The sequence below is a fragment of the Lonchura striata genome, chromosome 14 (genome assembly GCF_050655825.1).
Source record: "Lonchura striata isolate lonStrDom1 chromosome 14, ASM5065582v1, whole genome shotgun sequence".
Classification (NCBI taxonomy): Eukaryota; Metazoa; Chordata; class Aves; order Passeriformes; family Estrildidae; genus Lonchura; species Lonchura striata.
The window spans coordinates 14,845,178-14,872,810 of record NC_140716.1 but is presented as its reverse complement, the minus strand read 5'-3'; the positions used below and the strand labels follow the sequence as shown (position 1 = coordinate 14,872,810).

General features: G+C 64.7%; 1 protein-coding gene and 1 long non-coding RNA gene across 7 annotated transcripts; one reads left to right on the top strand and one right to left on the bottom strand.

Annotated features, from left to right (window-relative positions):
- Positions 1 to 475: 475 nt before the first annotated feature.
- LOC144247153 (uncharacterized) lies at positions 476 to 5,986 on the bottom strand. The gene is made up of 2 exons (XR_013340849.2): positions 4,713 to 5,986; positions 476 to 919 (listed from the first exon to the last, which is right to left on the bottom strand). It is a non-coding gene; the product is annotated as an uncharacterized LOC144247153 (long non-coding RNA).
- Positions 3,697 to 20,295, top strand: SBK1 (SH3 domain binding kinase 1). Of its 6 annotated transcripts, none has more exons than XM_021540782.3 (4): positions 3,697 to 4,349; positions 16,663 to 16,886; positions 16,970 to 17,172; positions 17,740 to 20,295. In XM_021540782.3, the coding sequence occupies exons 1-4, from the start codon at positions 4,288 to 4,290 to the stop codon at positions 18,520 to 18,522; spliced, it is 1,272 nt and encodes a 423-aa protein (XP_021396457.3). In that variant the 5' UTR covers positions 3,697 to 4,287; the 3' UTR covers positions 18,523 to 20,295. The 6 variants fall into 6 exon arrangements, with proteins under 6 accessions (XP_021396457.3, XP_021396458.3, XP_021396459.3 ...); XM_021540783.3 differs by having other exon boundaries at positions 3,698 to 4,349; positions 16,684 to 16,886; XM_021540784.3 differs by lacking the exon at positions 3,697 to 4,349 and adding an exon at positions 9,755 to 9,939 and having other exon boundaries at positions 16,684 to 16,886.
- Positions 20,296 to 27,633: the final 7,338 nt, after the last annotated feature.

Here is a 27,633-nt window from a genome sequence, read left to right as displayed (position 1 = left end):
GCAGGTCCCCAAAGGCCACATGGAGGGGAGGCAGCAAAGCAAGCTCCAGCCAGGTTTGTGGGCCTGATGGCTGGAGATGATTTGAAATGGAGCCCTGGAAACTCACACCAGTGTCCCAGCCACCCTTTCCAGAGGCTCCAGAGCCAGAGCAGCAGCTGGAAGCCAGGGCACTTCTCTCCCTCTGCAAGCCAGGAGAAAAGACTCGTTTAGGCTGTGGCTTCTTATGAACCTGCACCAAGTTCAGCCTGTCCCAGCCTCCTTCCCAGACCTCAAATCCACCCAGAGAGCCCAGCAGGATGTCCTGAGCTGCCCTTCTGCACCTCTCCCTGCTCTCCACATCCCACGGTTCTGTGGGACACCATGGTTTGAACAGACAGGTGTCTGCTGAGGAAGGCAGGAGCCTCCCTTGAAGTGGAAAATTTAAACCCTCTGAATTGCTGTAGATTTGAAATTAATGGGTTTTCAGGCAAAGATGTGGGAGCAGGAATAACAGCTCTTTATTAGGGAAGAAAATAAAAATAAAATACAAAAAATGCAGTAATACAAACCAACCCTGCCAGAGTCAGAACATGCCCTGTCCCCCTGTGGGTCAGGGAGGTGGCAGCAGTCCCATCCCAGGGTGGCTCAGTCCTCCTGCAGTGCCAGCTGTGCTTCTGCTGGAGCAGGATCCTGCACAAGGGGGGAGTTTTCCTCTGGAGCTCCAGGGCTGGGGGAGATGGGCCTGGGCTCCTCTGGGAATGCAGTGGGAAGAAAGCTGCTCCTCTGGGAATGCAGTGGGCAAAGGCTGCTGTGGTGTCCCAAAATCTCAGATTGGATCCAGGTAGGAATGCTTGGCTCCTGGGCAGAGCATCTCCCCATGGATGATGGAATTTTCTCAGCCATGCAGGGACACTCACTGGCCATGGACAGCAGAGATCTCCTGCAGGGAGGATGGGTTGTGGAAGAGATAAAGAAAAACTGTCCAATGAACAGAACTGCCCCAGCTCTGACAGGTGGGAGACAGAATGAGCACCCCCAAACCACATCTTCCAACTCAGGACACACCAGCAGAGGTGCAGGAGGTGGTGGAGGGGGATGATGGAACCTGGGTTCCCATGGGCAAGGTCTCATCCTGAGGGGTCTGTCCCTCACCAGGTGCTCCTGTGGGGCTCCACCATGGATTTGTGACTGGTCCCTTGGTCCAGCATTGTGATGGGATTTTATTTAGTGAGGCAGGAGGGTCCCTTGAGCCACTCAAGCTGCTCTCTTTTTCCAGGAAGCAGAGGGTGCATGGAGAAGCCATGAGAGGCTCCCCAGGCCCTGGGCAGTCTCATCCTCTTCCCTTTTTCTCCAGGTTTCTGCTCCACTCTGCTCAGCCCATTAGTCAAGGCATTAAATTTTAACATTTTTGTTGCTCCTGCAGCCTGTTCCCAGTGAGTGGGTGCCTGAGTGGATGCCAGACCCTGGCACCAGGGACTGAGGGGCCTGGGGGATCTGATCCCATGGACTCCCCCAGTGCAATCCTGGGGGATGCTGGTGCTGCTTCTCCCAGCTCCCAGGGACCAGCATGGAGAGAGGATCATTGCAAACACCCTGCACAGCCCCAGTGCAGCCCGGCTGGGAGAGCTGGGAGAGGAGAAACTCCAGGGACATCTCAGAGCCCTGCCAGGGCCTGAAGGGGCTCCAGGAGAGCTGGAGAGGGACTGGGAACAAGGCATGGAGGGACAGGACACAGGGAATGGCTCCCACTGCCAGAGGGCAGGGATGGATGGGATATTGGGAATTAGGAATTGTTCCCTGGGAGGGTGGGCAGCCCTGGCACAGGGTGCCCAGAGCAGCTGTGGCTGTCCCTGGATCCCTGGCAGTGCCCAAGGCCAGGCTGGACAGGGCTTGGAGCAGCTGGGACAGTGGAAGGTGTCCCTGCCATGGCAGGGGGTGTGGTGGGATGAGCTTTAAGGTTTTTTCCAACCCAAACCATTCTGGGATTCCAAGATTCTGCGAGACGAAATTGGGATCATCAGAGTCTCCTGGGGGGACAGGACCCCGAGCAGCACAGCCAGGAGCTTTCTGGCCACGAGGAATGAAAAAGCCATCGATTTCTGCCATTAGTGGGGGTGTGGCGGGAGCAGACGCCACAGGCACAGCCACTCACTGAATAATTCAGGCGAGAGATGACGAAGCCCAAGGCCAGGCTGGGGAAGCCTCTCCTTGTTCTCCTGCTCACCTTCCCAAGGACGTGGCCCAGGAGCCTGGGGCCAGGGACCAGAATTCGCTCCCAAAGACCTGGGGATGAATGTTGGTCCCTGAGCCAGTCCCAAAGGTTGGGGAACAGTGACACGTCAGGGCCCTGTGACTCTGGGGGCTCCCGGCCCAGCGGGGCCTGGTGTATCCCCGTGGAGCAGCTGGACACTGCCTGCAGCAAGGCTCCATTTTGGGGCAGGGACACTCATCTAGGGACACAGGGACACACATCAAGGGACACAGGGACACTGCTGTGGGACAGGGACAGACATCAAGGGGCACAGGGACGCACATCAAGGGGCAGAGGGACACTGCTGTGGGACAGGGACACACATCAAGGGGCACAGGGACATTCATCAAGGGGCACAGGGACACTGCTGTGGGACAGGTACACACATCAAGGGGCACAGGGACATTCATCAAGGGGCACAGGGACACTGCTGTGGGGCAGGGACACACATCAAGTGGCACAGGGACACACATCAAGGGGCACAGGGACACTCATCAAGGGGCACAGGGACACTGCTGTGGGACAGGGACACTCATCAAGGGGCACAGGGACACTGCTGTGGGACAGGGACACATCAAGGGGCACAGGGACGCACATCAAGGGGCACAGGGACATTCATCAAAGGGCACAGGGACACTGCTGTGGGGCAGGGACACTCATCAAGGGGCACAGGGACACTGCTGTGGGGCAGGGACACTCATCAAAGGGCACAGGGACACACATCAAGGGGCACAGGGACACTGCTGTGGGACAGGGACACATCAAGGGGCACAGGGACGCACATCAAGGGGCACAGGGACATTCATCAAGGGGCACAGGGACACTGCTGTGGAGCAGGGACACACATCAAGTGGCACAGGGACACACATCAAGGGGCACAGGGACACTCATCAAGGGGCACAGGGACACTGCTGTGGGACAGGGACACATCAAGGGGCACAGGGACGCACATCAAGGGGCACAGGGACATTCATCAAGGGGCACAGGGACACTGCTGTGGGACAGGGACAGACATCAAGGGGCACAGGGACACTGATCAAGGGGCACAGGGGCACTGCTGTGGGCAGGGCCACCCCTCACAGGCACCCTGGCGCTCCTGTGCTGTGCCCTGTCCCACCGTGCCCGTGCAGGGGGCACATCCAGGGGTGGCTCCCACGGCACCTCTGCCACCCACGAGCACCCGGGCTAGGAGATTTCCCCCTGATTGTGCCACGTCCCCTGTGCCAAGGCCGGCCAGAGCCGGGGGGTGTCGGGCAGAGCCCCGGGGACACAGCACGGGCCCCTCGGTGGCTCGCGGTGCCCGGGCGGGCGGGCTGGGCTTGCCCGGTCTCTCCCGGGCCCGGAGGCAGAGCGGGCACCGGGAGGGGGCGGCTGCAGGCCGGGCAGGCGGCACTGGAGGAGTTAATTCCCAGCCTCGCCGCGGGAGTCGGGAGCTATTAATACTCGCACGCTGCTTTAGCTGTCAGAGCGAGCGGCGGCTCTGCCGGTGAGACGAGCCCCGCGGAGCCGCCGCTCCACGACGGCACAACTTTCCCCCTCCGTCCGTGTGTGGGCTGCCGGGCCCTGCGGACCCTTCCAGACCCTTCCCCATCCTGCCAGAGCCCGCCGGACCCCACCTGCCGCAGGGGACGCTTCCCCTGCCCGCGGCACGGGCACCGGCCGGTGCCTCGGGGCAGCCGCTTCCCGCGGCCTCCGAGCCCCGCAGGGCTCGGCCGGTGCCTCGGCCCACCCTGCCGGACCCCCGGTGCCGGTGATGCCACCCCGGGTCCCTGCTGGCACCCCCTGAGGGCCGGGCAGCGCCATGGGTGCCGGGGTGGCCCCGGGCATCGCTGGCCCCGGCGAGAGGGCGACGCGGGACGCGGCACAGCCCGGAGCCGCCTCCGTGCCCGGGGAGCGGCCGGTCCCGGCGCTCGGCCCGGCCGTGTGACACCATGGCCCCGGGAGGGCCAGCGTGAGCCTCCGGCCACCGCCCGCTCCGGCGAGGAAGATGCCAACAGCCCTCCGGCACTGCCCTGCGGTCGCGCTCGCCCGGGCGCGGTGGCCACCGGCCCTGAGCCATGGATTCCTTCTGCTTCGTCTGCTTCCAGAAAGAGGAGCTGCAGCCCCTGCACCTGCACAGGTGAGTGCCGCCAGCCCGGGACAGCCCCGCCGGGGACACGGCGCTGCACGGCACGGAGCGGGCACCGGGCCGGGCTGGGCGGCAGTGCCCGTCCCGGGCCGTGCCAAAGTTTCCTCGGGAGCAGGCGCATCCTCTCCCGAAAGAGAGAGCACGTGTGTTCTCCCGGGATGCGCTTCCCTGGCAGCAGGGAGCCCGGTGGGCATCCCGTGCCGTGCCGTGCCGTGCCGTGCCAGCTCAGCGGTGCTGCAGTGCCCCTGGGAGCAGTGGGGCTGTGGGCAGCAGCGTGTACACCCAGGGCCTCCCGGAGCCGTCCCAGCACCGCCCCCGATCCCTCCTGGAGCCGTCCCAGCCATCCCCGCTCACCCGAGCGGGGTCCCGGGCCGTCCCTGCTCCTCCCTGCCTGCCTGCGGCCGCGGCGCTCGGGGCTTCCACCGGGACAGCCGCAGGCTCCCCGAGGCCCGTCCCTCTGGGCAGCGGCACCGGCGCTCGCCTCCCCCGTTCCCGAAATCTCCTCTCGCCTCGGCGCTGCTGAGCCGCAGCCAAGGAGAATGTGCGGTGCCGGAGCGAGGCGGGCAGCCGGCAGGATGCGAGGTGCGAGCGCTGGCACATGCTGTGCCCAACTGCTCCTCCGTGGCACGGAGCCACTGCCGGCTCCTGTCCCACGCTGCCAGCCCCGAGCAGAGCCCCGTCTGCTCCAGCCAGGAGCCCTCCAGGCACTCAGTGTCCCCAGCGAGGTCTGGGGGGGCCTCAGGGCCATCAGCTGGATCTCAACCCAGGCAGTCTGTCTTCCTCACGGGTTGCAGGAAGCTGTAGGGTTTGTTTTGGTGTAAAGCATTAATTTTTGGAGCGCCAGTTGCCGTGAGTCAGTGCCCAGGTGGGGAAACAGGGGTGCCAGGGATCGGGAGGGCCTGGGTGTGGGTGCTGCTGGCCGGGGGCGTGCACAGAATTGCCAGGGCTCCTGTGCCACAGCCCAGCCGGGCTCGGAGCTGACCAGTGGCACCCAGCCTGTGTCAGGCCACAGGTGGCATGAGCCTGGCATCCTCAGCCAGGGAGGGAGCACCCGGGGTGGCACTGTGGTGGCCCAGGGTCCCGCGTGGTGGCTGCAGGGACCACCCCTCCCTGCTCGGGGCACGGTGAGGGATGGACACCCACGGCTTGCGCCCAAAGGCTTCTCCCTGTCCTGCCCTGCTTCAAGGTGGCTGCACCGGGCTGTGGGGGTGTGTCCGGTCCCTGAACACCCCGCTGGTTGTCACCAGCTTGTCCCTGGGTCTGTCTCCATCCCATGGGGACACAGCTCCCTGTCACCTCCAGCACAGCCCCACCGGGGGAGGCTCCCCGGGGTGACAGGAGGTGCTGCCTGCCCTGTCACCGCCCCGGCCCTGGTCCTGCCCCCGGCGCCAGGAGCGGTGCGTGGGCCCCAGGCGTGGGTGCTGTGGCAGTGTGTCTGTCCCCTATGTCTGTCCCCACGGGTTTGCCACGTCATGTTTGTCCCGCCGTGTCTGTCCCCTCGTGTCTGTCCTTCTGTCTTTTCCCCTGTGTCAGTCCGCCCGTGTCTGTTCCCTGTCCCCGTAGCCCGGCGTCTCTCCCCCGGTGTGTCCGGCCCCCGTGCCCGTTCCCGCAGCCTCTAGATGGTGCCAGGAGAACGGGCAGCGAGCGGAGGCGGCGGGCGGCACCCTTGCCGGCTGCTGTTGGGGTACCGGGGTACCACCGGGGTACCACCGGGGTGCCAGGGCGGGCCCCGTGGCTCTCCCCGTGCCCCCAGCTCAGCCCCTCCTTCCCCTCCAAGAAGCCCGTTGTGCTTCTTTTCCCAAGCAGCCCATCCCAAAGAGCCCCTCCGGTCCCGTTCCGTCCCGGCGGCTGAACAGCCGTCACTGTGCTCCAGGGTCAGCGCCGTTCCCAAGGTCCCGGTGCGGCCGGTGCCGGCCCGGCCCGGCCCGGGGGCTCCGTCCCGCCCTGCCCGGTCCCTCGCAGCGCCGCCAGCACGGGACGGGCTCCGGGCCGGGGCAGCACCCGGGGGATGGATCCCTGGCAGGGGCTCGGCGTGTGCCCATCACCGGCGGGGCCGTCCCACGGCTCCGGGGCCGCGGCTCCTCCCTGACCGTGGGAGCAGCCCCCGGGAGTCCCCTCCGGGCTGTCACCGCCCGGGGTGGCAGCGAGCGGGACAGCGAGCGGGGCGCTGCGGGAACCGGCTCCGCCGCCCCTTTTCCCCGGGATCCCCGTGGGTGGGCTCTGTCCCCAGGGACCGAGGGGACACCCGGCGCCCCGACACGGGTGATGCCCTCGGGCTGGGCCGGGGGTGCCGGAGCCCCGCGGGGTGAGCGGGTCCCCTCGGCCCGGGCTGCGGCTCCCGGCGTGCTCCGCTCCCGCCTTCCCTCCCTCCTTCCCTCCCTCCTTCCTTCCCTCCTTCCCTCCCTCCTTCCCTCCGCTGCTCCTTCCCAGCATCCCCGCAGCATCCCCGGCAGGTTTGGCTCCTGTCACCGGAGCGCGACGGGCGCGGGTGGCCGTGGGACCCCGGCCCGCGGCCGTGGGGGGCTCAGCCCCTTGGTTCCCGCTCTGGCCAAGCCATTGCGAAGGGACAAGTGACCTTCTCGCTGAATTCCGAGGGGATTTGGCACGCTGGGAATATTTTGGGCTTTCCAGGTCATTTCCCGCTGCCCACCCTGTCCAAGCACATCCCACGGCACGAGCCGGATATTCCTTTTCCGAGCACAAATCCCAGGGGTACTCGTGGTCCCTCGGGGAGGCGGGGGCTCTTTGCACGGTTTGGGATTGCACGAGGTGATAAGCATGTTTGATCTGGCTCCTTTCATCTCGTTAATCTTAATTAGTTATTAATATTCCGGGAGTGCTTTGAAGACCAGGAGCTCCGTGCGGGCGCTCCCTGGTACAACTGGTGTTACTATGGCTCAGTGTGCGTGCCACCCACGTGCCACCGCGGGGCAGGGACACCCCAGAGGGACCTGACGGCCCCCACGGAGCCCCGTGGAACCCCCCGGAGTCACATGGAGCCCACAGAGCCTCACAGAGCCCACGGAGTCCCAAAGAGCCCTGCTGAGCCCTACAAAGTCCCATGAAGACGTACTAAGCCCCATGGAGCCCCGATGAGTCCCATGGGACCGCACAGAACCCCACAGAGCCCCACGGGGTCCCACAGAGTCCCACAAAGCGCTGCCAAGCCCCACGTAGCCCCACGGAATGCCAAGAAGCCCTGCCAGGCCCAGCTGGTCCCAGTGCCAGCTCGGCCCCTGTGTTCCCAGGACACAGCACCGGGATGGTGACATTGGGAGCTGACCCACGCGTGGGGTGTGTGACACTGTCCCTGCAGCCCCTTCGTGGTCCCCGGGCTGGCTCCCCGGGCACCGGCACCTCCCGCCTGACCTAGAAACAGCCCGGAGCTATAAATAGGGAGAGAGCTGACAGAGAGCTCGGAGGAGCCGCGGGCGGGAGGCTGCGGGAGCCAGGACGGCACCGCAAGGACAGGCAGGGGACACGGGGGGAGAGGGGCCTCGGGAGGGGGCGAGCCTGGGGCCGCCCCATCCCTGGCGGCCCACGGAGCTGCGGGGACACCGAGCGCAGCCCAGCTCTGCCCATCTCCCCCGTTTTCCTCTTTCGCTCACCTCCACTGCTCAGAGGCTCACCTGCCCCGTGCCAGCCCCGTGCCAGCCCCGTGCCAGCCCCGTGCCAGCCCCGTGCCAGCCCCGTGCCAGCCCCGCAGCGGCCGCTCCGAGCAGCGCCAGCTCCTACCCAGCCCAGCCCGGCTGGCCGGGGCATTGCCTCCAGCATTTCTCCTCGCTGCGCCATTCCGATGCCTCCACCCCGCTGGGAATCACCCACCCGTGGAGCGTCCCCGCCACAGGAGCCGGGGGCTGTGGCAGGACCCGAGCGGAGGGGGATGGCGGGGACCGGCCCCGGGAGCCGCCGCCGCTGCCCCCGCGGCCCTGCCGGGGCTGGCGGGGCCGGTGCGCAGCTACCGGGCGGGAAGAGGGTGACAGTGGCACAGCCGATGCTGGCACAAATTAAAGCGGAGCGTCGGAGTGTGATTCAGCCTCTTGCCTTAAAGTCATTCATGAAAAGCCTTAATTGCTCTGCATCCTCGGCTCGAGCGGAGCGGAGCCATCGGTGAGTCAGTGCCCATGGCTCCCCGGCCTTCCCCGCTTTGTGGGGGCTCAGGGGGCAGTGGCACGGCCCCGGTCCCAGCGGATGTGTGGGAACAGTCCGTTGTCCCCCTGGGAGGCTGGGGCAGCCCCACCACTGTGGGTCCCTTTAAAGTGACATCGCTGGAGCGAAGGGACCTGGCACCCAGCTGAGAGAGAGAGAGAGAGAAGAAAATCCCAAAGCAAATCGTGGCCAGAAGGAAATCCGAGAAGAGGTGTGTTCAGGGATGCTCCAAGAGGGAGCACAGTGACAACCCCTCGCCTTCCTCCGGCAGAGCTGTCACTGTCCCCCAGGCTGGAGGTGCCTGGGAGCTCCTGGTGCCCACCTCTGGCATCACTTGCTGAAAGTGTCGCCAAATTTAAGGCACCTGAAGGGAAACCCCCATGATATCTTTTCCTCACCCTGGCTTGGCCTGAACGTTCCCACCATTCATGAGCCACAGGGAAAGCCACATGTCCTGCACACATTGAGGAGCAGCATTCTGGGGGGCTGCCTGTGCCATGGTGGGCATCACCTGTGCCATGGTGGGCATCACCTGTGCCATGGTACCTCAGGCTGCCCAGAGAAGCTATGGCCACCCCATCCCTGGAACTATCCAAGGCCGTGTTGGATGGGGCTTGGAGCAGCCTGGAAGGTGTCCCACGGCAGGGGTTGGGATGAGATGATCCTGAATGTCCCTTCTAACCGAAATCATTCCCTGACCCACGGTGGGCATCACCCACACCACGGGGGCATCGCCTGTGCCAAAGGAGAGGGAACAGAGTCTTGGAGGGCTGAAGGACAGCAGGGCCCAGGGAAGCAGCGGGCAGCAGGACATGGTGCTGTGCTCGGGCACGGCGGCTGCCCAGCGCCGCTGACCCCCGACCAGCCTGGGGTGGGGCAGGGCGTGAAGCCGCTCCGGGCGGAGCGCCGCTCCCACCCCCATTGTCCCGGCGCCGCGCTCTGCCCCGAGCCGAGCCCGCGGTACCGGAGCTCCGCAGCCGGCGGGGAGGGGGCGGCTCAGCCCCGACCCCCCTTTCCTGGGCTGCTCCCGCACCGATTCCCCCCGGCTACATCGGGGGGCGGGGACAAGCAGCGCCCCGCATCGCGCATCGCTCATTCCGCATCCCCCCATCCCCGCGGGGCCGGCGGCGGAGCCCCCCCGCTCCTCCCGCTCCTCCCGCTCCTCCCGCTCCGCGCTCCCTCCCCGGGGCGGCGCCGGTGCCGGTGCGGGCGGAGCGCGGCGCGGGGCGGGCGCTGCCGGGGGTTGCGGGGGGCGCCGCGCTCCGCTCCCTCCGCTCCCTCCGCTCCCTCCGCTCCCTCCGCTCCGCTCCTCCGGCGGCGGCGGGGCCGCGGCATGAGGAGCCCGGCGGGGCGGGCGGAGCGCGGCGGCGGCGGCGGCGGCGGCGGCTCCTCTCCCGCCGGGGACGGGGCGCGGCGGCGGCTCGCCCCTCCGGTAAGGCGGCGGCGCGGGGATGGGGCGCGGGCACGGGGGTGCGGGGATGAGGATACGGGGATGGGGCTGCGGGGATGGGGGTGCGGGGGGCGCTGCCCGCCGGGTACCGAAGCCGCCCTTTGTTTGCCCGCGCGGCGCGGGGAGGGGACAAAACCCCCATCCCGGTACAACCGGCGCTCCGGGATGAATGGAGCGGGGTGGGCACCGCGCCGTGCGGGCGCTGCCCCCGGGATCGGTTCTTCCCCCCGCCCCGGATCCCTCCTGCGGCCGGTGGCACCTGCGCCCCGGGCGGCCCCGGTACGGCGGGGGGGCGAGGGGGAAGGACGGGGACGGAGGGGCGTGAGTGGCACCGAGCGGTGCTGGGGCCGCGGGGCTGGTCCCCGGGGGCTCCCGGCGGGTTTGGGGGTGTCTGGAAGGGTGCACTGAGCTGGAAGGAAGGCAGCTGGGAACAGGGGAAGGGGAGAGCAGGGAGAGGCGGCCTCGGGGGCAGCTCAGGCCGTGTCCCCTCCTGTCCCCTCATTGTGTCCCCTTGTGTCCTCTCATCACCTCCCCATCTCATCTCCCCTTGTTTCCCCTCATGTTCCCTCACCTCCCCTTGTCTTCCCCCGCCAGCCTCCTGTGTTCCCTATTACCTCCCCTCGTGTCCCCTCATGTCCTCTTGTCATCTCCCCTCATGCCCCGTCCATCATCTCCCCTCGTTTCCCCTCATTGTCTCTCCTCATTGTGTCCTCTCGTGTCCCCTCATCATCTCCCCGTGTCATCTCCTCTCGTCATCTCTCCTCGTCTCCCCTCGCATCGCTTCACCGCGTCCCCTCCTGTCTCCTTGTGTCCCCTTTCACCTCCCCTGTCTCCCCTTTCACCTGCCCCGCTGTCCCCTGCTGTCCCCTGGCCGCGGGCCGGCCTCCATCCCACCCGGCGTCTCCCCGGCCGCAGCGGGGAAGGGGAGCGTGACCCACTTTCCTCCGGCTCCGGCCTCGCTGCCGCCGTGGCCGCGGGCGGGCGACGCCAGCCGGGAGCCCCAGCCCAGCTCGGGGAGCGGGGACAGGGCGGCCCGGGCCCGGCACCCCTCTGTCCGGGCGCCGCGGGGCGGCGGAGGTCAGAGCTGGGTGTCCGTGTGCCGAGCCCGGGGTCGCCGTGTCCCCGCGCCCTGCCCGCGGGGCTGCGGGAGGGACCCCGGCAGGGGTGGGAGCATCCTCCTCCAGCGGAGCGGCCCCGGCGGCGGCAGCCGGGCTGCGGCGATGCCCGGCCTGCCCGGGGCACACAGAGCGCCGTGGAGCGGAGTCGGGGCTGGCTGTGTGGCAGAGGCCGTGTCCCTGCTGTCGCCAGGAGCGAGCGGGGCCGGGGCCGGCCGGCCCTGCCGTGGGTCGGGCAGGTGCCGCTCGGGGCGTTTGTCTTTGCAGATCCCAACCGTGCGGTGCTGTCGGCGCTGGCGGAAGAGTTTTGGGAGGGAGATGATGACAGGCTGATGAAACCAATCAAACAATGAAGTAATCATAAGTGCCCGGTGCCGGCGGCAAAGGCGGGAGGAGCTGCAGGCTGGAGGAGCTGAGGTCCTAACGAAGCCATCCTGCTCGGCAGCAAAAACCCCGGGAGGCCAGAAGCTCTGAAAGGCAGCCAAGGTCCTGTCATCGGGGCCGATGGACAGAGACAGCCCCGTGCGCATGAGGGCAGGGAAAATCCTGCTGGCAGCTCCGGAAGAGCAGCGCGGAGGGCGCAGGGGACGGTGGCAGGAAGGAGGAGCGGTGGCTCCCCGGGGAGCCGGCGGAGGACAGAGTCCTGGCACTGCTTTGTTCGCTCTTCCCAAATCGGTCTGTGAAACCTGAACCCCGGGACCAGAGGCTGAGGAAGCTCGTCCCAGGCTGCTGGCCAGGACGGGAGATGGTTCCTGCAGCCATGGATGGGTGTGACAGGGCCTGACCCTGCCCTGCATCTGGAACATCTGCACTGGGAGAGCAGCTCCTGCCACTGGGAGCTGGGCATTCATTGGCTTTGGAGAGGAGAATCTGCTGTGCCAGGTCTGGGCAAGGAGCTGGTATGAGAATTGCTGGATAACCTGGAGTTCTGTGCCAATTCAGCCCTGCACTGGGGGCACTGGGGAGTCCCAGTTGCTGCGGGTGCTTCGCTGGAGGTTTGGTGCTGGTTCTGGAGGTGTCCCTGGTGCTCCAGCCTTGCCCGGCGCTGTCCCGCTGCTCTGGAGCCAGCTGCACATGGAGACGTGCCCCACCCATGGCCTCTGCTCCTGCTGGGCTGCGGGACGCTGGCAGAGAGGCTGTCCCCAAACCACTGCCAGCAGCCAATGTCCCCGTGCTGCGGGGACCAGCCACCTCCCAGACTCACTCGGCTTGTCCCGAGAGGCTTTGGATGGCCCCGGGGTGGCACACGGATGCAGGAACCCTTTCCCTGTGCCTGTTTTGCTGCTTTGGGTGAGGTGAGAGGTGGTGCCTGGCCAAGGTGGGTGCCGGTGGCTCTGCGCCCCGGTGAGATCCCTGTCCTGCCCCCACGGCCACGTTGTCCCCGTTAGGCCAAGGTGCCTTTGCGAGCCCTCCCCGGGCTCCAGCGTGCCGCAGCCCCCGGTAGCACAGCTCAAATCTGGAGTGCGGGTCCCAGCGGCGCGGAGGAGAGGAGAGGATGTCCCTGGAACGGGGTCAGGCAGGAATGGAGGTGGCAGGGGCTGGGAATGGAGTGGGGCTCAGCGTGGGGCACGGCCAGAGCCCCGCTGGCCCCTCGTTCCAGCGACACCGGGGTGGTGCTGGCATGTGGAGAGCTGGGACAGGGGACGGCTCTGGCAGGGCCCAGGGCGTGGCTTTGCTGGCTCAGTGCATTGTTATGGGGAAACAGAGCTTTGGAAGCTGGTTGGGGTGCAGAGGGAGGGAGGTCCCTCCTGAGGGATGCCCTGGCCTCCAGCCTGTTGGGCTTGGATGGGAGTTGGTGTTACCTGCTCGTAAGTGAGGGCTTGGGGATGGAATATGGTGAAATCAAATCTCTGCCAAGTGCAGGGACAGAGCAGTGTGGGCCTGTGCCCATCCCACTGCTGCAGCTCACATTTCTCCCCTTTTCAAAGAGGAATGCGGGTTTTGCAGAGCCCCTGCCCTGCAAAGATTTTCCCTTCATTTTCCAATGCCCCAGAACAGCCCACGGTGCGAGTCCCAGCCCTCAGTGCTCAACCGTGCATCAGGCTCAGCCCAAACCCTTTTCCTGTAACCTCCCTCAATAACGGAGTTGTTTTTCTGCCAGTCTCTGATGTGGCCAGAGGGATTTTTTTCCCTCTTTCCCTCTTAATTTCCAAGCAGCCGCTGCTCCAGCAGCCTTCTCTGCGGGAGCCTGGGGCAGCTCTCCCGGGCGGCCTCTGCTCCTCTCAATGAGCTCCTAATGAGTTTGCAATTAGTTATCGGCAGAGCGATGTGCCCAGGGCTGGGCGTGCGGCGGAGCGGGATGCGGAGCAGGGCAGAGCATCCCCCGGCAGGGAACAGCGCCGGGGCAGGGCTGTCGGTGCCAGCCTCGGCTGCTGGCAGGATGCTGGGCTGTGGCTATGGGATAATGTCCTTCCGGGATCTGCTCCACGCTGCCGGGGCTGGAGCCGGGAGGTTTGGGAAGAGGAGCGGCAGCTGCCGACGGGAGACGAGTGGCTGCCTATAAATACCTGCCAGGGAGCAAGGAAGAGGTGGGTGGATTATCCTCCTCACTCAATGAGATAAACGGTTCTGAAGCTTAAACACAGAGCAATTTTAGTCGGAATAGTAGGAGAAATGGCTCAGGATGCGGAGATGACGGCAGGAATCGCCTGTGGTGAGCGGCAGGTCCCGGGGCCACGTGGCAGCAGCTTCGCTGCCTCCCTGTCCCTCCGGGACCCGGAGCCGTGGGGCTTTGCCAGGGCTCGGCCGGGATGCGTATCCTTCCTCCCTGCTCGGGAAAGCTCCTCCAGGAGCACCTGGAGCTGAGCCGGAGAGGGGCGTTCGGCCTCCTTCAGACGCGGTGCTGGCTCCTGTGCCAGCTTTCGGGGCGGGAGAGGAGCTGGGGTGCCGGCAAAGGCCCCGTTGGGGCTCTGGAGGGACCCGACCTGTGGCCACACAGGCGCTCCTTGGTGAGCCTGGCCTGGCTGCAGAAGGATGCGGGACCTCGATTCCGGCCAGGCCAAGCTGGTGGCACCCGGTGCCACACGGGCGCTGCCATCCCTCGGTGTCCCGCTGTTCCTGCGTGCCTGCTGTCCTTGGGAGCGCACGGAGCTGGAGCCGAGCTCTCGCTGCCTCCTGCTGCTGCCCCGCTTCGCTGCTCACATCCAACCCAACGTGCTTTCAAAAGCCTTTCCATTTTTAATGACAACTCCTGCATTGACGCTGGCCGTGGCCTCGGCGCGTCGGTATTTTGGTCACCGCCGCCGCTCGGCTCCTCCCGGGGTTGTTGGGTTGTTCGGAGCTGGCCGTGCCACTGCGGCAGGACCCCGGCACGTCCCGGCCCTGGCAGCACATCCCGGTGCCAGCTGTGCCAGCCACGCCGCAGCACAGGGCCTGGCCCGGCGGGATCCCCGCTGCCCATGGAGCTTCCTCGGTTTCTGGCTGGGAAGGAGACACCTGGAAACCCCAACAGGCTGAGCCAAGGAGAAAAGCGAGCAGCCCTTGAATTGGAGAGCACTTCCACAAGCTGCCAGTCCTCCCTCTCCTCTCTCCCATCCAACCAGCAGGGTTTTTCCTCAAACCCAACCTTCCCCACTTGAATAATTGCATTTCAACGCCGGTTAATTAAGGGACATTGATGAGCGCAACCGTAAATCCAAGCGTAGCCGGAATTCTTCGTGCAGGATGCTGGGGGCTGTTCTCAGTCCTGCCTCCAGCGAGCTGCTGCTGATCCACCTCCACCTCCAGCACCCAGACGCTGAGATGGTGCTCCTCTGCCAGGGGGCCAATGAAACACTGTGGAGATGAGCTGCTTCGGAGATCTTATGAGTCAAACTGTTACATTTTTGGAACATCATGATGTTGAAGTTCCTTTTCTATTTTTTCCCCAACTTCCCAGGGAAAAAAAATATAACTATAATAAGTGAAGAAGCTGAGCTTTGGTTTGGGATGACAGGGGGAAGGAAGGAAGGAAGGAAGGAAGGAAGGAAGGAAGGAAGGAAGGAAGGAAGGAAGGAAGGAAGGAAGGAAGGAAGGATCGGACTCAACCTTATTGGGAAGGGGCTGGGAGGATCCTTGTGTGTGAACCTGACTGTGGGGTGCTGCAGGTGCTTTGTGGGGTGCTTGGCATAATTTGGGATGGATGTCACAGCCCCTTGTGTGGGGCTCAGCTTGTGGGCACCCCCTGGGCTCTCTCTGCCCATCCTCACCCGATGCCCTCCCCTCATCCCTGGCTGCCCAGGGTTTGGGTTTCTGCAGTGATGGAGTGGAAGGCAGTGCCCTGAAGACATCAGAGGAGACGCTGGGGTGGTTTCCCTGCTGTGGTGATGTGGTGGGTGACTCCGAGCTTGGATCTTCTTGTGAGAATGGTCAGAGTGAGGAGAAAACCATTCCTGGTTTGTTGGAAGTGAGGAATGTTGGTGCTGTTGTCCATGAGCTGCTGGCTGGGCCGGCCTCTGCTCTGCTTTGGTGAGATCCCACCAGGAATGCTGCATCCCGCTGTTGGTCCCCAGCACAGGAAAACCATGGATATGTTGGAGTGAGTCCAGAGGAGGCCACAATGATGATTATTGGGATGGAACACGCCCGCTGTGAGGAAAAGCTGAGAGAATTTGGATTTTTCAGCCAGCGAAAGAGAAGACTCTGGGGAGATCTTAAAGCCCATTTCAGTGCCTCAAGGGGCTTCAGAAGAGCTGCAGAGGATTTGGGACAAGGGCCTGGAATGAGAGTACAAGGGGAATGGCTTCCACTGCCAGAGGGCAGGGATGGATGGGAGATTGGGAAGGAATTGTTCCCTGGCAGGGTGGGCAGGCCCTGGCACACGGTGCCCAGAGCAGCTGTGGCTGCCCCTGGATCCCTGGCAGTGCCCAAGGCCAGGCTGGATGGGGTTTGGAGAAACCTGGGACAGGGGCAGGTATCCCTGCCCATGGAACAAGATTGGCTTTAAGGTCCCTTCCAACCCCAAAGCAGTCTGGGATTCTGGGGTTCTCCACACCAGGGAGTCTGGCACCCCGGCTGGCAAAGGCCAGGAGCTGGTGCTGGTGGATGGTCACAGATGTGAGGGAGGGGTGTGCTGCAGAGCCACAGTGTCCCCATTGGTGCCAGGGCGTGGCCCTGGCTCTGCTCTGGAGCTTCCTGGCTGGGCTGAGACTCAGCTGTGAAGGGGACTCAGTACTGGAGTGGCTCTTGGGGTCCCTGCTGGGGACACAGCAGCAGAGGGGACCCCAAAGGGCCTTAGCTCCTCTCCTGCAGAGTGGCTGGGAGCACACCAGGCCTGAGAAAATGCATTCATGTGTGTGTCCCTGTTTGCATCCATATGTGTCCTTGTCCCTGTCTCTGCCATGTCTGGACCCCTCCCTTTGCCCCCAAACATCCACCCGGCCACAGCCCCTGTGGAGGCTGGAGCATCCCTCCAGAGCCACTGGGTTGGTGGCCCCTGGGGACAGAGGGGTGGCACTCAGTGGGGGCTGCTCAGCACCACCCTGGCAGCCCAATCCCCCTTCAGCATGGCTGGAGCCCTGGGGAAGGGACAGGACAGGACGGGGTGGGGTGGGCTGGGCTGGTGTGGGGTGGGACGGGGTGGGACACAATGGCCCTGCAGCCCCCACGGAAGCAGCGCCACTCTGCCTTGCAGCGCAACCATGAGCGCGGGCTCGATTGAGCAGGAGCCGTCGCGCAAGCTGGGCTGCTGCGGGGTGCCCCTCATCACCGAGGACATGCAGTCCCTGGCCATCCGCACCCTCTCGGGCACCGACATCACCAAGCACTATGACCTCATCCGTGAGCTCGGCAAGGGCACCTACGGCAAGGTGGACCTGGTGTCCCACAAAAGCACAGGTGAGGGGAGCGGGGATGTGCCGGGAGCGGGGCGCCGGGTCTGTCCCAGCCGAGGGCTCACTCCTGTCCCCTGCCCTCCGCAGGCACCAAGATGGCCCTGAAGTTCGTCAACAAGAGCAAGACGAAGCTGAAGAACTTCCTGCGGGAATTCAGCATCACCAACACGCTCTCCTCCAGCCCCTTCATCATCAAGGTCTTCGACGTGGTCTTCGAGACCGAGGACTGCTACGTCTTCGCTCAGGAGTACGCCCCCGGTGGGGACCTCTTCGACATCATCCCGCCTCAGGTGGGACCCCCGGCACCTCCCGTGGCATGGGGGGGCTCAGGGGGTGCTGGGCAAAGCTGCCCCTGTGCTGTGTGCCCACGTGGGAGGGGCTGCAGGTGCAGGGACTGGGCACCCACATCTGGGCTGGGCTTGACTTCAAGCACCTACAAACAAGTGTGGGACCCATCACCCATCCTCTGGGTGGCCTAAGGTCCAACACCTGTCCCTAGGATGCTCTGAGACCCGTCACCCTTCTCCTGGGGAGCTTGTGGCTGCCCCATCCCTGGAAATGTGCAGGGCTGGGTTGGACGGGGCTTGGAGCAACCTGAGCTAGCGGAAGGTGTCCCTGCCAAGGGCAGGGGTTGGAACTGGACGATCCTTAAGGTCCCTTCCAACCCAAACCATCCTATGGGGAGCCAGAGATCCACCACGCATCTCTTGAGTGGCCCAGGCCCCACCACCATGCCCTGCCTCAGAGCACCCAGACGAAAGCACCCATGATCAGCAGGCCGTGGAGGTGCGGCTGCCTGGGCTGGGTGGGTCCCCCAGGGCTCGGTGGCGAGTGGCTGACGCCGTGTCCCCCCACAGGTGGGGCTCCCCGAGGAGCTGGTGAAGCGCTGCGTGCAGCAGCTGGGCCTGGCCCTCGACTACATGCACAGCAAGAGCCTGGTGCACCGGGACATCAAACCCGAGAACGTGCTGCTCTTCGACCGCGACTGCCGCCGCGTCAAGCTGGCCGACTTCGGCATGACGCGCAAGGTGGGCTGCCGGGTCAAGCGCATCAGCGGCACCATCCCCTACACGGCGCCCGAGGTGTGCCAGGCCGGCCGGGCCGAGGGCTTCGCCGTGGACACCAGCATCGACGTCTGGGCTTTCGGGGTGCTCATCTTCTGCGTGCTCACCGGGAACTTCCCCTGGGAGGCGGCGGTGGCGTCCGACACCTTCTTCGAGGAGTTCGTGCGGTGGCAGAAGGGGCGGCTGGCGGGGCTGCCCTCGCAGTGGCGGCGTTTCACGGACAGCGCCCTGCGCATGTTCCAGCGCCTGCTGGCCCTGGACCCCGAGAAGCGCTGCCCCGTCAAGGAGGTTTTCTACTTCATCAAGTGCGACCTCATGGCCGAGGTGCGGTGCCGGCCCTCCTACCGCTCCCGCAAGCACGCCAGGGACAAGCTCCCGGCCGGGCCCCACTGCCACGAGGCCGCCGGCTCCTGCACCCCCGCCCCGCTCAAGAGGACCGTCCTGACGGAGGCGAGCGGAGCGCGCGGCCCCGAGCCCGGCGCAGCCGCCCCGGGCACGGCGAGCAGGACAGACGGACGGCAGGACAAGGGCAAGGGGCAGATGGTCCTGGCCACAGCAATAGAGATCTGCGTGTGACGGCGGCGCGTGGCGGCCGCGCGACCGCCCCGTCCCCCCGCCCCGGGGACGGGGATGGGGGGAGTCCATTGTGGTGGCGGTGGTGGCACGAGCCGGGACCGGGCTCTGGGTTTCCCAAAGGAAGAAAAGAAAGGAAAAGAAACCCAATGGAAGAGGAAAAGGACAGAACTGGTTGCGCTCTGTAGCACCGAGGATGCCGATCCCCCCACCCGCCCGGGTGAGGCCGGTGGCCGGAGCCCCGCCGAGGGCACCGCTCACTGCCGGGGAGGCTGGGGGCACCCGCGGCCCTGCCACGGCTGTGCTGCCCCCTCCAAGGCTCCCCCGGGGGGGCACGGGGAGGGGTGTCCCGGTGCGGGGAGAAAGAGTCGGGGGCAGTGGGCAGCCCACCGGCTCTGCCCCACCCCGTGCCCGACCCTGCCCAGGGAGCGGGAAGGCCGATGACCCTGCACCGTGGAGGAGGCCTTTGGGGAGGGTTGGGTGGGTGATGATTTGTCCTCTTCCACTGGTCCCTGCCGCACTGCTGGGGTCTGGGAGGGGATGGGGAGGTGGGTGACGGGGAGCCGGGGGGTCACCCCGAACCCCCGGCAGCCCCGGCTGCCTCCCTGCCGTGGGAGGTGCTGGCAGCCATTGATGTAGCAAGTGTCCCTGTCTGTGTGTCATTGTGTGTCCCAGCCACTGCCCCTGGCAGCCCCTGTCCCCCTGCCCTGCCCCACACGGCTCAGGCCCTGCTGGAGGGATGTTCCCTCCGGCCGCAGCCGCTCCGGGCGCGGTGCCGGCCGTCCAGCGGGTTGGGTGCTCGGGGCCGGGCTGGCTCTTTGTACCCGGGGACTGGAGGAGGTGGCAGCGGCGCACCCCAGGCTGGCCCGCACAGCCCGGGAGCAGGGGAGGGAGCTCCGAGTGGCCTCCGTGGGTCCGCCTGCTTCTCTGTGCTGTCCCCATCACCTCTCCTTGCTGTCACCCCTTCCCCAAACCTGTCACCCTCCCCTGGGGCTGGCGGGGAAGCGGCAGCGGGACAGACCCTGCCGGGGCTGGCTGCAGCGAGGCAGGGCGTGGTGGCAGCAGCCACTGGTGGCCCCTTAGTGACAAAGTCCCGGGGTGTGCGTGGAGGTCACACCTTCCCTCCTGGATTTGGGCACCCAGCAGAGCAGGGAGCTCACCCCAGCGCCGTGGCGGGGAAGCTGTGGGGGCACCCCAAGGCAGCAGCACCCTGCTGCGGTTCGGGCTTCCCTCCCATGGGGCGGGTGCCGTGGGGCAGCCCCGGTGCCCCAATTCCCCACAAAGGGCTATAACGCTTTCCAGCAGCAGCAGCAGCAGTTTACAGAGCAGGGGCCGCCCCCGCCCCCGCCGTGCCCCGTCCCCGGCACCCCCCGGGCCCGGCGTTAGACGTAGCATTGCCCCACGTAGAGAGCTAGGCACCGGTTTTACTCCTCTTTGCCTTAGGTCCCTCGATGTCCTCGATCTTTCGTGCAATAATGTAGATAAGGGATCCCGGCCACCCCGGGAGGGCTCGGTGGCACCGCCCGGCTGTGTCCCAGGGGGTGCCCGGTGTGATTTCTGTCCCCGTCGAGGTCGCTGTGTCCGTAGGTTGTCAGGTTTTTATTTCCAGTTCCCTCAGCTGTCGGGTTTCAGACCTTCTTCCCGTAGGAGAGGCTGTAGTGTCACAGACGTTACCTCAGTTTGTCACTGTTGAAAAGGATTTAAAAAAAAACCACAACTGAAACCATAAAAAATGACAAAAATACATAGTTATAAAAGCAACAAAAAATTTCTCAATGGCGGTGAAGACTTTTTTTTTCATTAACTAAAGGAAACGTGATGCTGCTTGTGCGGGGGTGGAGGGCACGGCCTCAGCAGTGGCTGTCCCTCCACTTTCACCCTGTCACCACGGCCACCCCAGGAAGGGATGTGGGAGCAGCACCGTGGGGCACCTATGGGCGGGGGGACACCTTTGGGTGGGGGGCACCTTTGGGTGGGGGGCACCCAGCGGCCCTCGGTGCAGCCCCCTCCAAACAGCCAGGGCTGCCTGATGCCAAATGTATTCCAGCCACGTCCGCAGGCTAATTTCAATTTCCTGGTAATTATGCAAATGAATGTGGATTTAATTAAGGGCAGATTTCATTAAAGTCTTCTTGGGGAAATGAGAACAGGGTGGGGGAGAGCGAGGAGGAGGAGTGGCGGTGGCAGGGAAGCAGAGATGAAGGCAGCGCCTGCCCCGGAAGATGAAGGGGCACAGGGGATGCGGAGGGGATGCACGGGATGCTTTGGGAGCGCTGCAGGAGGCCAGAGCTGTGCGGGGCACGGCCGGGGCAGTGCGGGATGGAGGCCGGGCAGTGCGGGATGGAGGCCGGGGCAGTGCGGGATGGAGGCCGGGCAGTGCGGGATGGAGCCCGGGCAGTGCGGGATGGAGGCCGGGCAGTGCGGGATGGAGGCCGGGCAGTGCGGGATGGAGCCCGGGCAGTGCGGGATGGAGGCCGGGCAGTGCGGGATGGAGGCCGGGCAGTGCGGGATGGAGGCCGGGCAGTGCGGGATGGAGCCCGGGCAGTGCGGGATGGAGGCCGGGCAGTGCGGGATGGAGCCCGGGCAGTGCGGGATGGAGGCCGGGCACAGCGGGATGGAGGCCGGGCACAGCAGCAGCGGCCCTCGGCGCATCCCCAGCCCCGCTCCGGGACCGGGCAGCGAGTCCTGCCCACGCCCTGCTCCAGCAGCGCCGGCTCCCGGCTCCTGCCCTCCCTCCAGGGCACGGAAAGCGTTGTTCGGACACGTGATTCGTATTTTTCCCTTCCTCGGCTAAAAATACAGATTTGGCCACGCCGAGAGGTCTAGGAAATCAATGTCATTGTCACCAGGCGCTGGCTGGCAGGACCCTCCCCTCTCCAGACAAAAAAGGGCTCGCTGCCATTTGACGTCTCGGAGCCGAAGCGCTCCCGCGGCTCCAGCGGAGCTGCCTTTAATCCAAAGGGAAACCGGGCTAATTTTATCCCGGCAAGGTCGGGGTGCTGCGAGCCCGGCAGCGCCGCCGGGGCAGGAGCTGCTTGTCTCCGAGCAAAAGCTTCAGCCACAAAAAAAGCCAGAGCTGAAGTTTGCCAAGCACGGCAAAGGTGTCTCCTGTCCGGCAGAGCCGCAACCTCCCCGGCCCCGCTCCGCTTTGCTCCCGGCGTGGCCGCGAAGGCGGCCGGACATTCCGGGGCACGGCGCTGACCTTGGGCACTGCCCGGGCCAGGGATGAGCGACACAATCGCTGCTCTGAAGGGAAATAATCCTCGATTTGGGCAGGTCCCGGAGGAGCGGAGGGAAGGGGATGGGGTGGCAGGTGTGGAATGGTGTGGGTTGTGGGTGCAGCATCCTGTAAAACCAGATCCTTTCCAGCTGGAAAGGCCAGGAAGGCCCGGCTGTGACACTCAGCTGCTGATCCCGTCTCGGATTTCATCCACCCCACGATTCAGGAGCTGCATTATGCCCGGTTTTCCTCACAGACACTTTGTGAGGCACTGCAGCCCCAGCTAAAACATTGGGGGTTGGGAGTAAAAATAACCGGGGATGATCGGCTCGTTGGGAGCACAACGATCAACGCCAAGCTGGCATCGCACGAAGTCCCACCCCAATCGCAAACAAGGCCTTTAAAAGGTAATATTTTGCCGCTAGGATGGTGCTGCAGCTCGCTGCTGACTCAGGAGCGGCCGTGGGATGAGGAGGGAGTTCCCACGCACCCCGAACAGGGCGGGGAGCGCAGGGTCCGGGCTGCCGGGGCTTCCCCAGCCCGGCTCGGGGACACGGGGGATGCCGGCCCGGCCTGGGGAGCAGCCACGAACTGCGCTTCTCGGGGCTGATCCGCTGTCAAGAACTTCCAAAAATAGCGGCGGCCCCGCGCTGGAACGGGCGTGGGGAGGAAGAGTGACTCATGTGCCACCCGGCGCCCCGGCGGAACCGGGCGGGATGCGGGAATGCGGCAGCACGGGAGCTGCCACGGGGCATCCCGATGCAGACTGCCCACCGAGGGGACTCGGCTCGGGCTCGTCCCCGCCTGTCCTTCCCGCGGGGACCCGCTGCTGTCCGCGGTTCCGGCTGCCAGGGATGATGGACACGTGTCAGTCAGGGGCTGGCAGCGGGAATGAGCTGCCGGAGACACCCGGCAAAGCCTGTGCCGAGGTGGGGGAACGCGCAGCCTGTGCTGCCCGGCGCGGCTCAGCAGGCTGGGAGGGAGAGGTGACCTTGCGTGACGACCCAGCCACCTTTGGGAGGAGGCAGAGGAGCTGGCTGCGCCTCCAGCCCCATCCCAGGGCGAGCATCCCACAGGGAGCCGCTGAGGGCCGGGCGCTGCCGGGTGCTGGCTGCCCTCGCTGCAGCCCCAGCCCGCCGGGAATGCCGGCCTGGGGCCCAGGGAAGCGGGGAAGTGCCGCGGGAATCTCCGCCGGCATCTCCCGCCCGGCCCTGCGCTGCCCACAGCGGCTTCGGGCGCGTTTTCCCACCCAAAGGTGTTTTCCCCATGGAACAGGCAGCGTTTGCGGCAGGGTTTTTGGCTGAAGGATGGGTGGGGGTGTCAGCTTTGGGAGGAGGGGGTTGGTGGCAGGTTTGGGGTGCAGGGAGGTGCCAGGGCTCAGAGCACCCCCGAAGGGGTGGGCTGCGGGCTCCAGCTCGCAGGCTCCCACGTTGCCATGACGACTGCAGCATCCCGGCTTGGCAGGGCTGGGAAATCTCCTCCATCCCATCAGCGCCTCGCCCCGCCGTGGCTCTGCATCTGGCACAGGCAGCATCGCAAACCCACGGAGGAGCACGAGGTGCAATTCCTGCTGGCTCTGAGAGCTGGGGCTCGCTCCTCCTTCCTGCACAGCCCTCCCAGAGCCACGCGGCTGCCAGGGCACGGGCAGGAGAGATTTCTGCTTTTCAGATGTGGATCTTCCCATTCCAAACCCTTCCACCTGCTCTGGATTTGTGGGGTCCTGGCGAGCAGAGCATCCATTCCCCCAGGCTGCCCCCACACCCTCCTGAATTCTCTGGGGGGACACAATGGGCTCCCAGATCAGGGACCCTGCTCCCCCAGTTGCCCCAGATTTGGGGGCAGCAGAGCCAGGGGTGTCTCTGGGCTGGTGTTACCCCATTAATCGGAACATCCTCACAGGCATCCTGATCATTGCAGCCTCCCAGCCCCTCAGCTCTGAGCCCGGAGACATCCCGAGCTAATTCCTCACTGACAGCAGTGGCACAGGGCTGGGGAGAGGCTTAGCTCCTCGTCTCAGAGGCTGCTGCACCTCCACAAAAGTCGCATTTGAAGAGCATTAATACAAGATTAATCGAGGTTTTAATAAACAGCGAATCGAGTGCTAATGGAGCCCAACTTGTAAGCCATGTGTAACACCCCGGGGGCTTAAAGGCATCCAGAACGCGGCTGGAACGTGCTGAAAGGGGATGTTAATCACCTTGTAGCCTTGAAGACGCCGCAGGGGAAGGGAATTTTAGGGGAAAGGCTGCAGGTGAGCCTGGGGCGCGACCTCACCCCTCCCACTGCTTCAGCACACGAGGATTTACAAGAGTTTCCCCCACCGCAGCCCCGGCAGGAAGGCAGGCAGAGGAATTTGGGACACCTGAGTGCCCCCGGGGCTGGAGCCACAGTGAAGCAAGGCCAGTTTACAAGGGAAGACCAGCAGTGCCCTGCAGTGGAGCTATCCCCAGTCACAAAACGGGCTGGTAACTGGGGTCTATTTGGAGTGGGCAAACCCTGCAGCTGGCCTGGGGTCCCTCTCCTGGGGCTCCCCCACCCTCCCGGCCAGGAGCCCATCAGCACCTCCCAGACCCGATAATCCCAGGCAGGGATTTTGATTCCCTCCATCCCCTCCAGCCTGAGGAAGCTCCAGCTCCCTCAGCCTCTGCTGGCCTTGCCCGGTTTGTGGCACCTCTGCAGGCACCCGAGGGCCAGGCCTGGCTTGAGGAGCAGTGCCAGGAGCCTTTCCCAAGGCCCAAGCTGTAGTTGCAAAGTCCCCCTGCACCCCGTGAGCGTGGCTGGCCCTGCAGAGCTCCTGGGTCACGTCAGCCCCACAAGGCTGGCCGGGATAACCACGTGTGCCAGGGCTGGCTGGCTGCCCCAGGCTGCCCACACACCTGCCTTGGCTTCAGGGCCAGGGGGACTCCAATTTTTGGAGGCTGCCAGCTGTGCTGGCCATGGCTGTGGCTGTGTGGGAGCTCAGGATGGATGGACTGTGGTGGTTTAGTGGTCAGGATCTTCTCAGAGGTCTTTATTTTGCTCTATAGCACCTCAATCACTTCCATGTGGGGAAAGGAGCAGCTCTGGAGGGCCCCAGGGCACTTGGGCTGGCAGCAGGGTTGAAGCAGCCCAGGATTCTCTGTCAGGAGCTGGACAGCATCCTGGCTTCCCAAGGAGGCTGGATCCTGGGGACAGGCCTGGGGACCAGCCCAACAGTCCCATTGGTGTCACAGTGAGCTCCCTGCAGGACGAGGCTCCGAGTCACTGCCCAGCTTTCCCACCGGTCCTGGGAGCCACTCGTTCCTGCTGCTCCACAGCCCTCGGGGGACACTCACTGGCCAGTCTGCTGTGAGAGGGAATCAGCCACCAGCAGCTCAGGATCTCCTGCCAGAGCTCTGCAGAGGAGGAGCCCCACACCCAGGGTCACCACTCGGAGCTGGGGTTGCAGCTGTGGCTCCGGAGCCCCACGAGCCCCCGTGAGGCACAAGCCAAGAGCACCCTCCAGCCTGCAGGCAGTGGCTGCCAGCGCAGGGACAGCGGCCAGCTGAGGCAGAGGAGCAGGGACATCCTACCCCACCTCCCTGCTCTGCTCCCTCCTTCCCTCTGTCACCTGAAGCCTCCCAGGTGTCCGTGCCAGGCAGGTTAGCTGGGACATCACAGCAGGCAGATCACAGAATCCCAGAATAGTTCTGCTTGGAAGAGACCACTGGAGCTCATCTGGTTCCACCCTGCTCCAGCAGGGTCCCCCAGAGCGTGTTGCTCAGGATTGTGGACAAATGGCTCTTGAATATCTCCAGGGAAGGAGCCTCAAGAGTCCCTCTGGGCAGCCTGGGCCAGTGCTGGGTCACTGGAAGTTCTTCCTCGTGTTGATGGTTTAGTGGGAACCTTTAGTGGGAATGGTTAGAGCTTGGCCTCACTGATCTTGGAGGTCTTTTCCATCCCTAATGATTCCATGTCCAAACAGAACTCCTGGGATCAGTTCCTGCCCATTGCTGGGCCCTGGAGCAGAGCCTGGCTCTGCCTGGCCCCTCCCTGCACACAGGGACAGACAGGGACACCAGGGCTGGGGGCTCCTCTCAGCTGGGGCTCCTCTTAGCTGAGCAGCCCCAGCTCCCTCAGCCTTTCCTCACAGGGAGATGCTCCAGGCTCCTCACCACTTTCTTGGGCAAACCCATCCCAAACAGACCCATTGGAGACACCTGGGGTTCCTCAGCACCTGCAGCATCTCGGTCACCTTGCTGGACACACGTTTTCATCTTCAAAATCATCTCTGAAAGCTCACAAAGATGTCAGGAGGCTCCTGATGGCCAGAAAAGGGCCAACATCCCACAGGTGTGCAGGGAAGAGACTCCAGGGGTCAGATTCAGGTTCACCTGGCAGAGCAGCCAAGCACAGCCTCAGGACAGGGCTCAGCAGAGCCCCCAGCTGAGGCTTAAATATCCCCACAGGGGTGGGTGGATGGATGGATGGATGGATGGATGGATGGATGGATGGATGGATGATGGATTAATGGATGGATGGATGGATGAGGGATTGATGGATGGATGATGGATGGATGGATGGATGGATGATGGATGATGGATGGATGATGGATGCATGGTGGATGGATGGATGGATGATGGATGCATGGTGGATGGATGGATGGATGATGGATGATGGATGCATGGTGGATGGATGGATGATGGATGGATCGGTGATGGATGGATGGATGGATGATGGATGGATGGATGGATGGATGAGGGATGGATGGATGATGGATGGATGGATGGATGGATGGATGGATGGATGGATGGATGGATGGATGGATGGATGGATGATGGATGGATGGACCCTACAGCCCCTCAGCTGAGCTCCCCAGGAGTTTTTGTAGGCCCAGTTGACCACACACTGTGTGAAACTCTCCTGGCAGAGCTTCTGCCTTGGTTTACTGCATCGAAGGGGTCACTTTTGGGGACAAGCAGTGGTGTTGCTGCCGGGCCATGGCCACGGGCGTGCCAGGAGGGCCCAGACAGGGCAGTGCCAGCCCAGGTGTCCTGCGTGGCCCAGCCGGAGCCCGCAGCGAGCTCCTGTGCCTGCTGTGGCTGAGCTTCCCTCAGCTCCCGCTGCCTCAGCACACCAAGCGCCCTTTGTGCTCCTCCAGCCCTGCCAGGGCAGTGCCAAGCACCAGCGACGCCCAGCTCCTGCTGCCACGGGCCTGGAGAGGATTGGAGAAGGGCCACTGCCTTCCCACGGGACAGAACTGGGACTGGAGCCCCGGTCCTGACCCCAGCCCAGGGAGACAGGGGTGAGGCAAGGACCAGCCACCACCCCTGGGAGGTCACAGCCATGGGATGAGGCATGGGTTGGGCATGAAGGGACCTTAAACATCAGCCAAACCCCTGCCATGGCAGGGACACCTCCCACTGTCCCAGGCTGCTCCAAGGCCCCAGTGTCCAGCCTGGCCTTGGGCACTGCCAGGGATCCAGGGGCAGCCACAGCTGCTCTGGGCACCCTGTGCCAGGGACTGCCCACCCTGCCAGGGAACAATTCCTTCCCAATATCCCATCCATCTCTGCCCTCTGGCAGTGGGAGCCATTCCCTGTGTCCTGTCCCTCCATCCCTTGTCCCCAGTCCCTCTGCAGCTCTCCTGGAGCCCCTTTAGGCCCTGGCAGGGCTCTGAGCTCTCCCTGGAGATCAGCAGTGTCTCGTGGCCAAGAGAGGTGCTTTTGGCTCTGTCAGCCAGAGCAGGGCAGAATTTGTGGGCATGGGAGGAGTGTGGCACAGGATTATTGAGTCTGGATGATCCAAGGACAGCTCCAGCAGGTCCATCAGCTCCTCCTGCTTCCTGAGCCATGGACCTCAGGAGATGAAACCCAAGTGCCCATTCCCAAGTTTGCTGGGAGGGCAGCAAATCCTGCTGGCTGTGCAGTAATTCC

Coding starts and splice junctions, on each gene's coding strand:
- SBK1 (XM_085592523.1), top strand. CDS start 12,147: ATGGAGACGTGCCCCACCCATGGCCTCTGCTCCTGCTGGGCTGCGGGA. Junction 16,887..16,969: donor GGTGTCCCACAAAAGCACAG/GTGAGGGGAGCG, acceptor TGCCCTCCGCAG/GCACCAAGATGGCCCTGAAG. Junction 17,173..17,739: donor TCGACATCATCCCGCCTCAG/GTGGGACCCCCG, acceptor GTCCCCCCACAG/GTGGGGCTCCCCGAGGAGCT.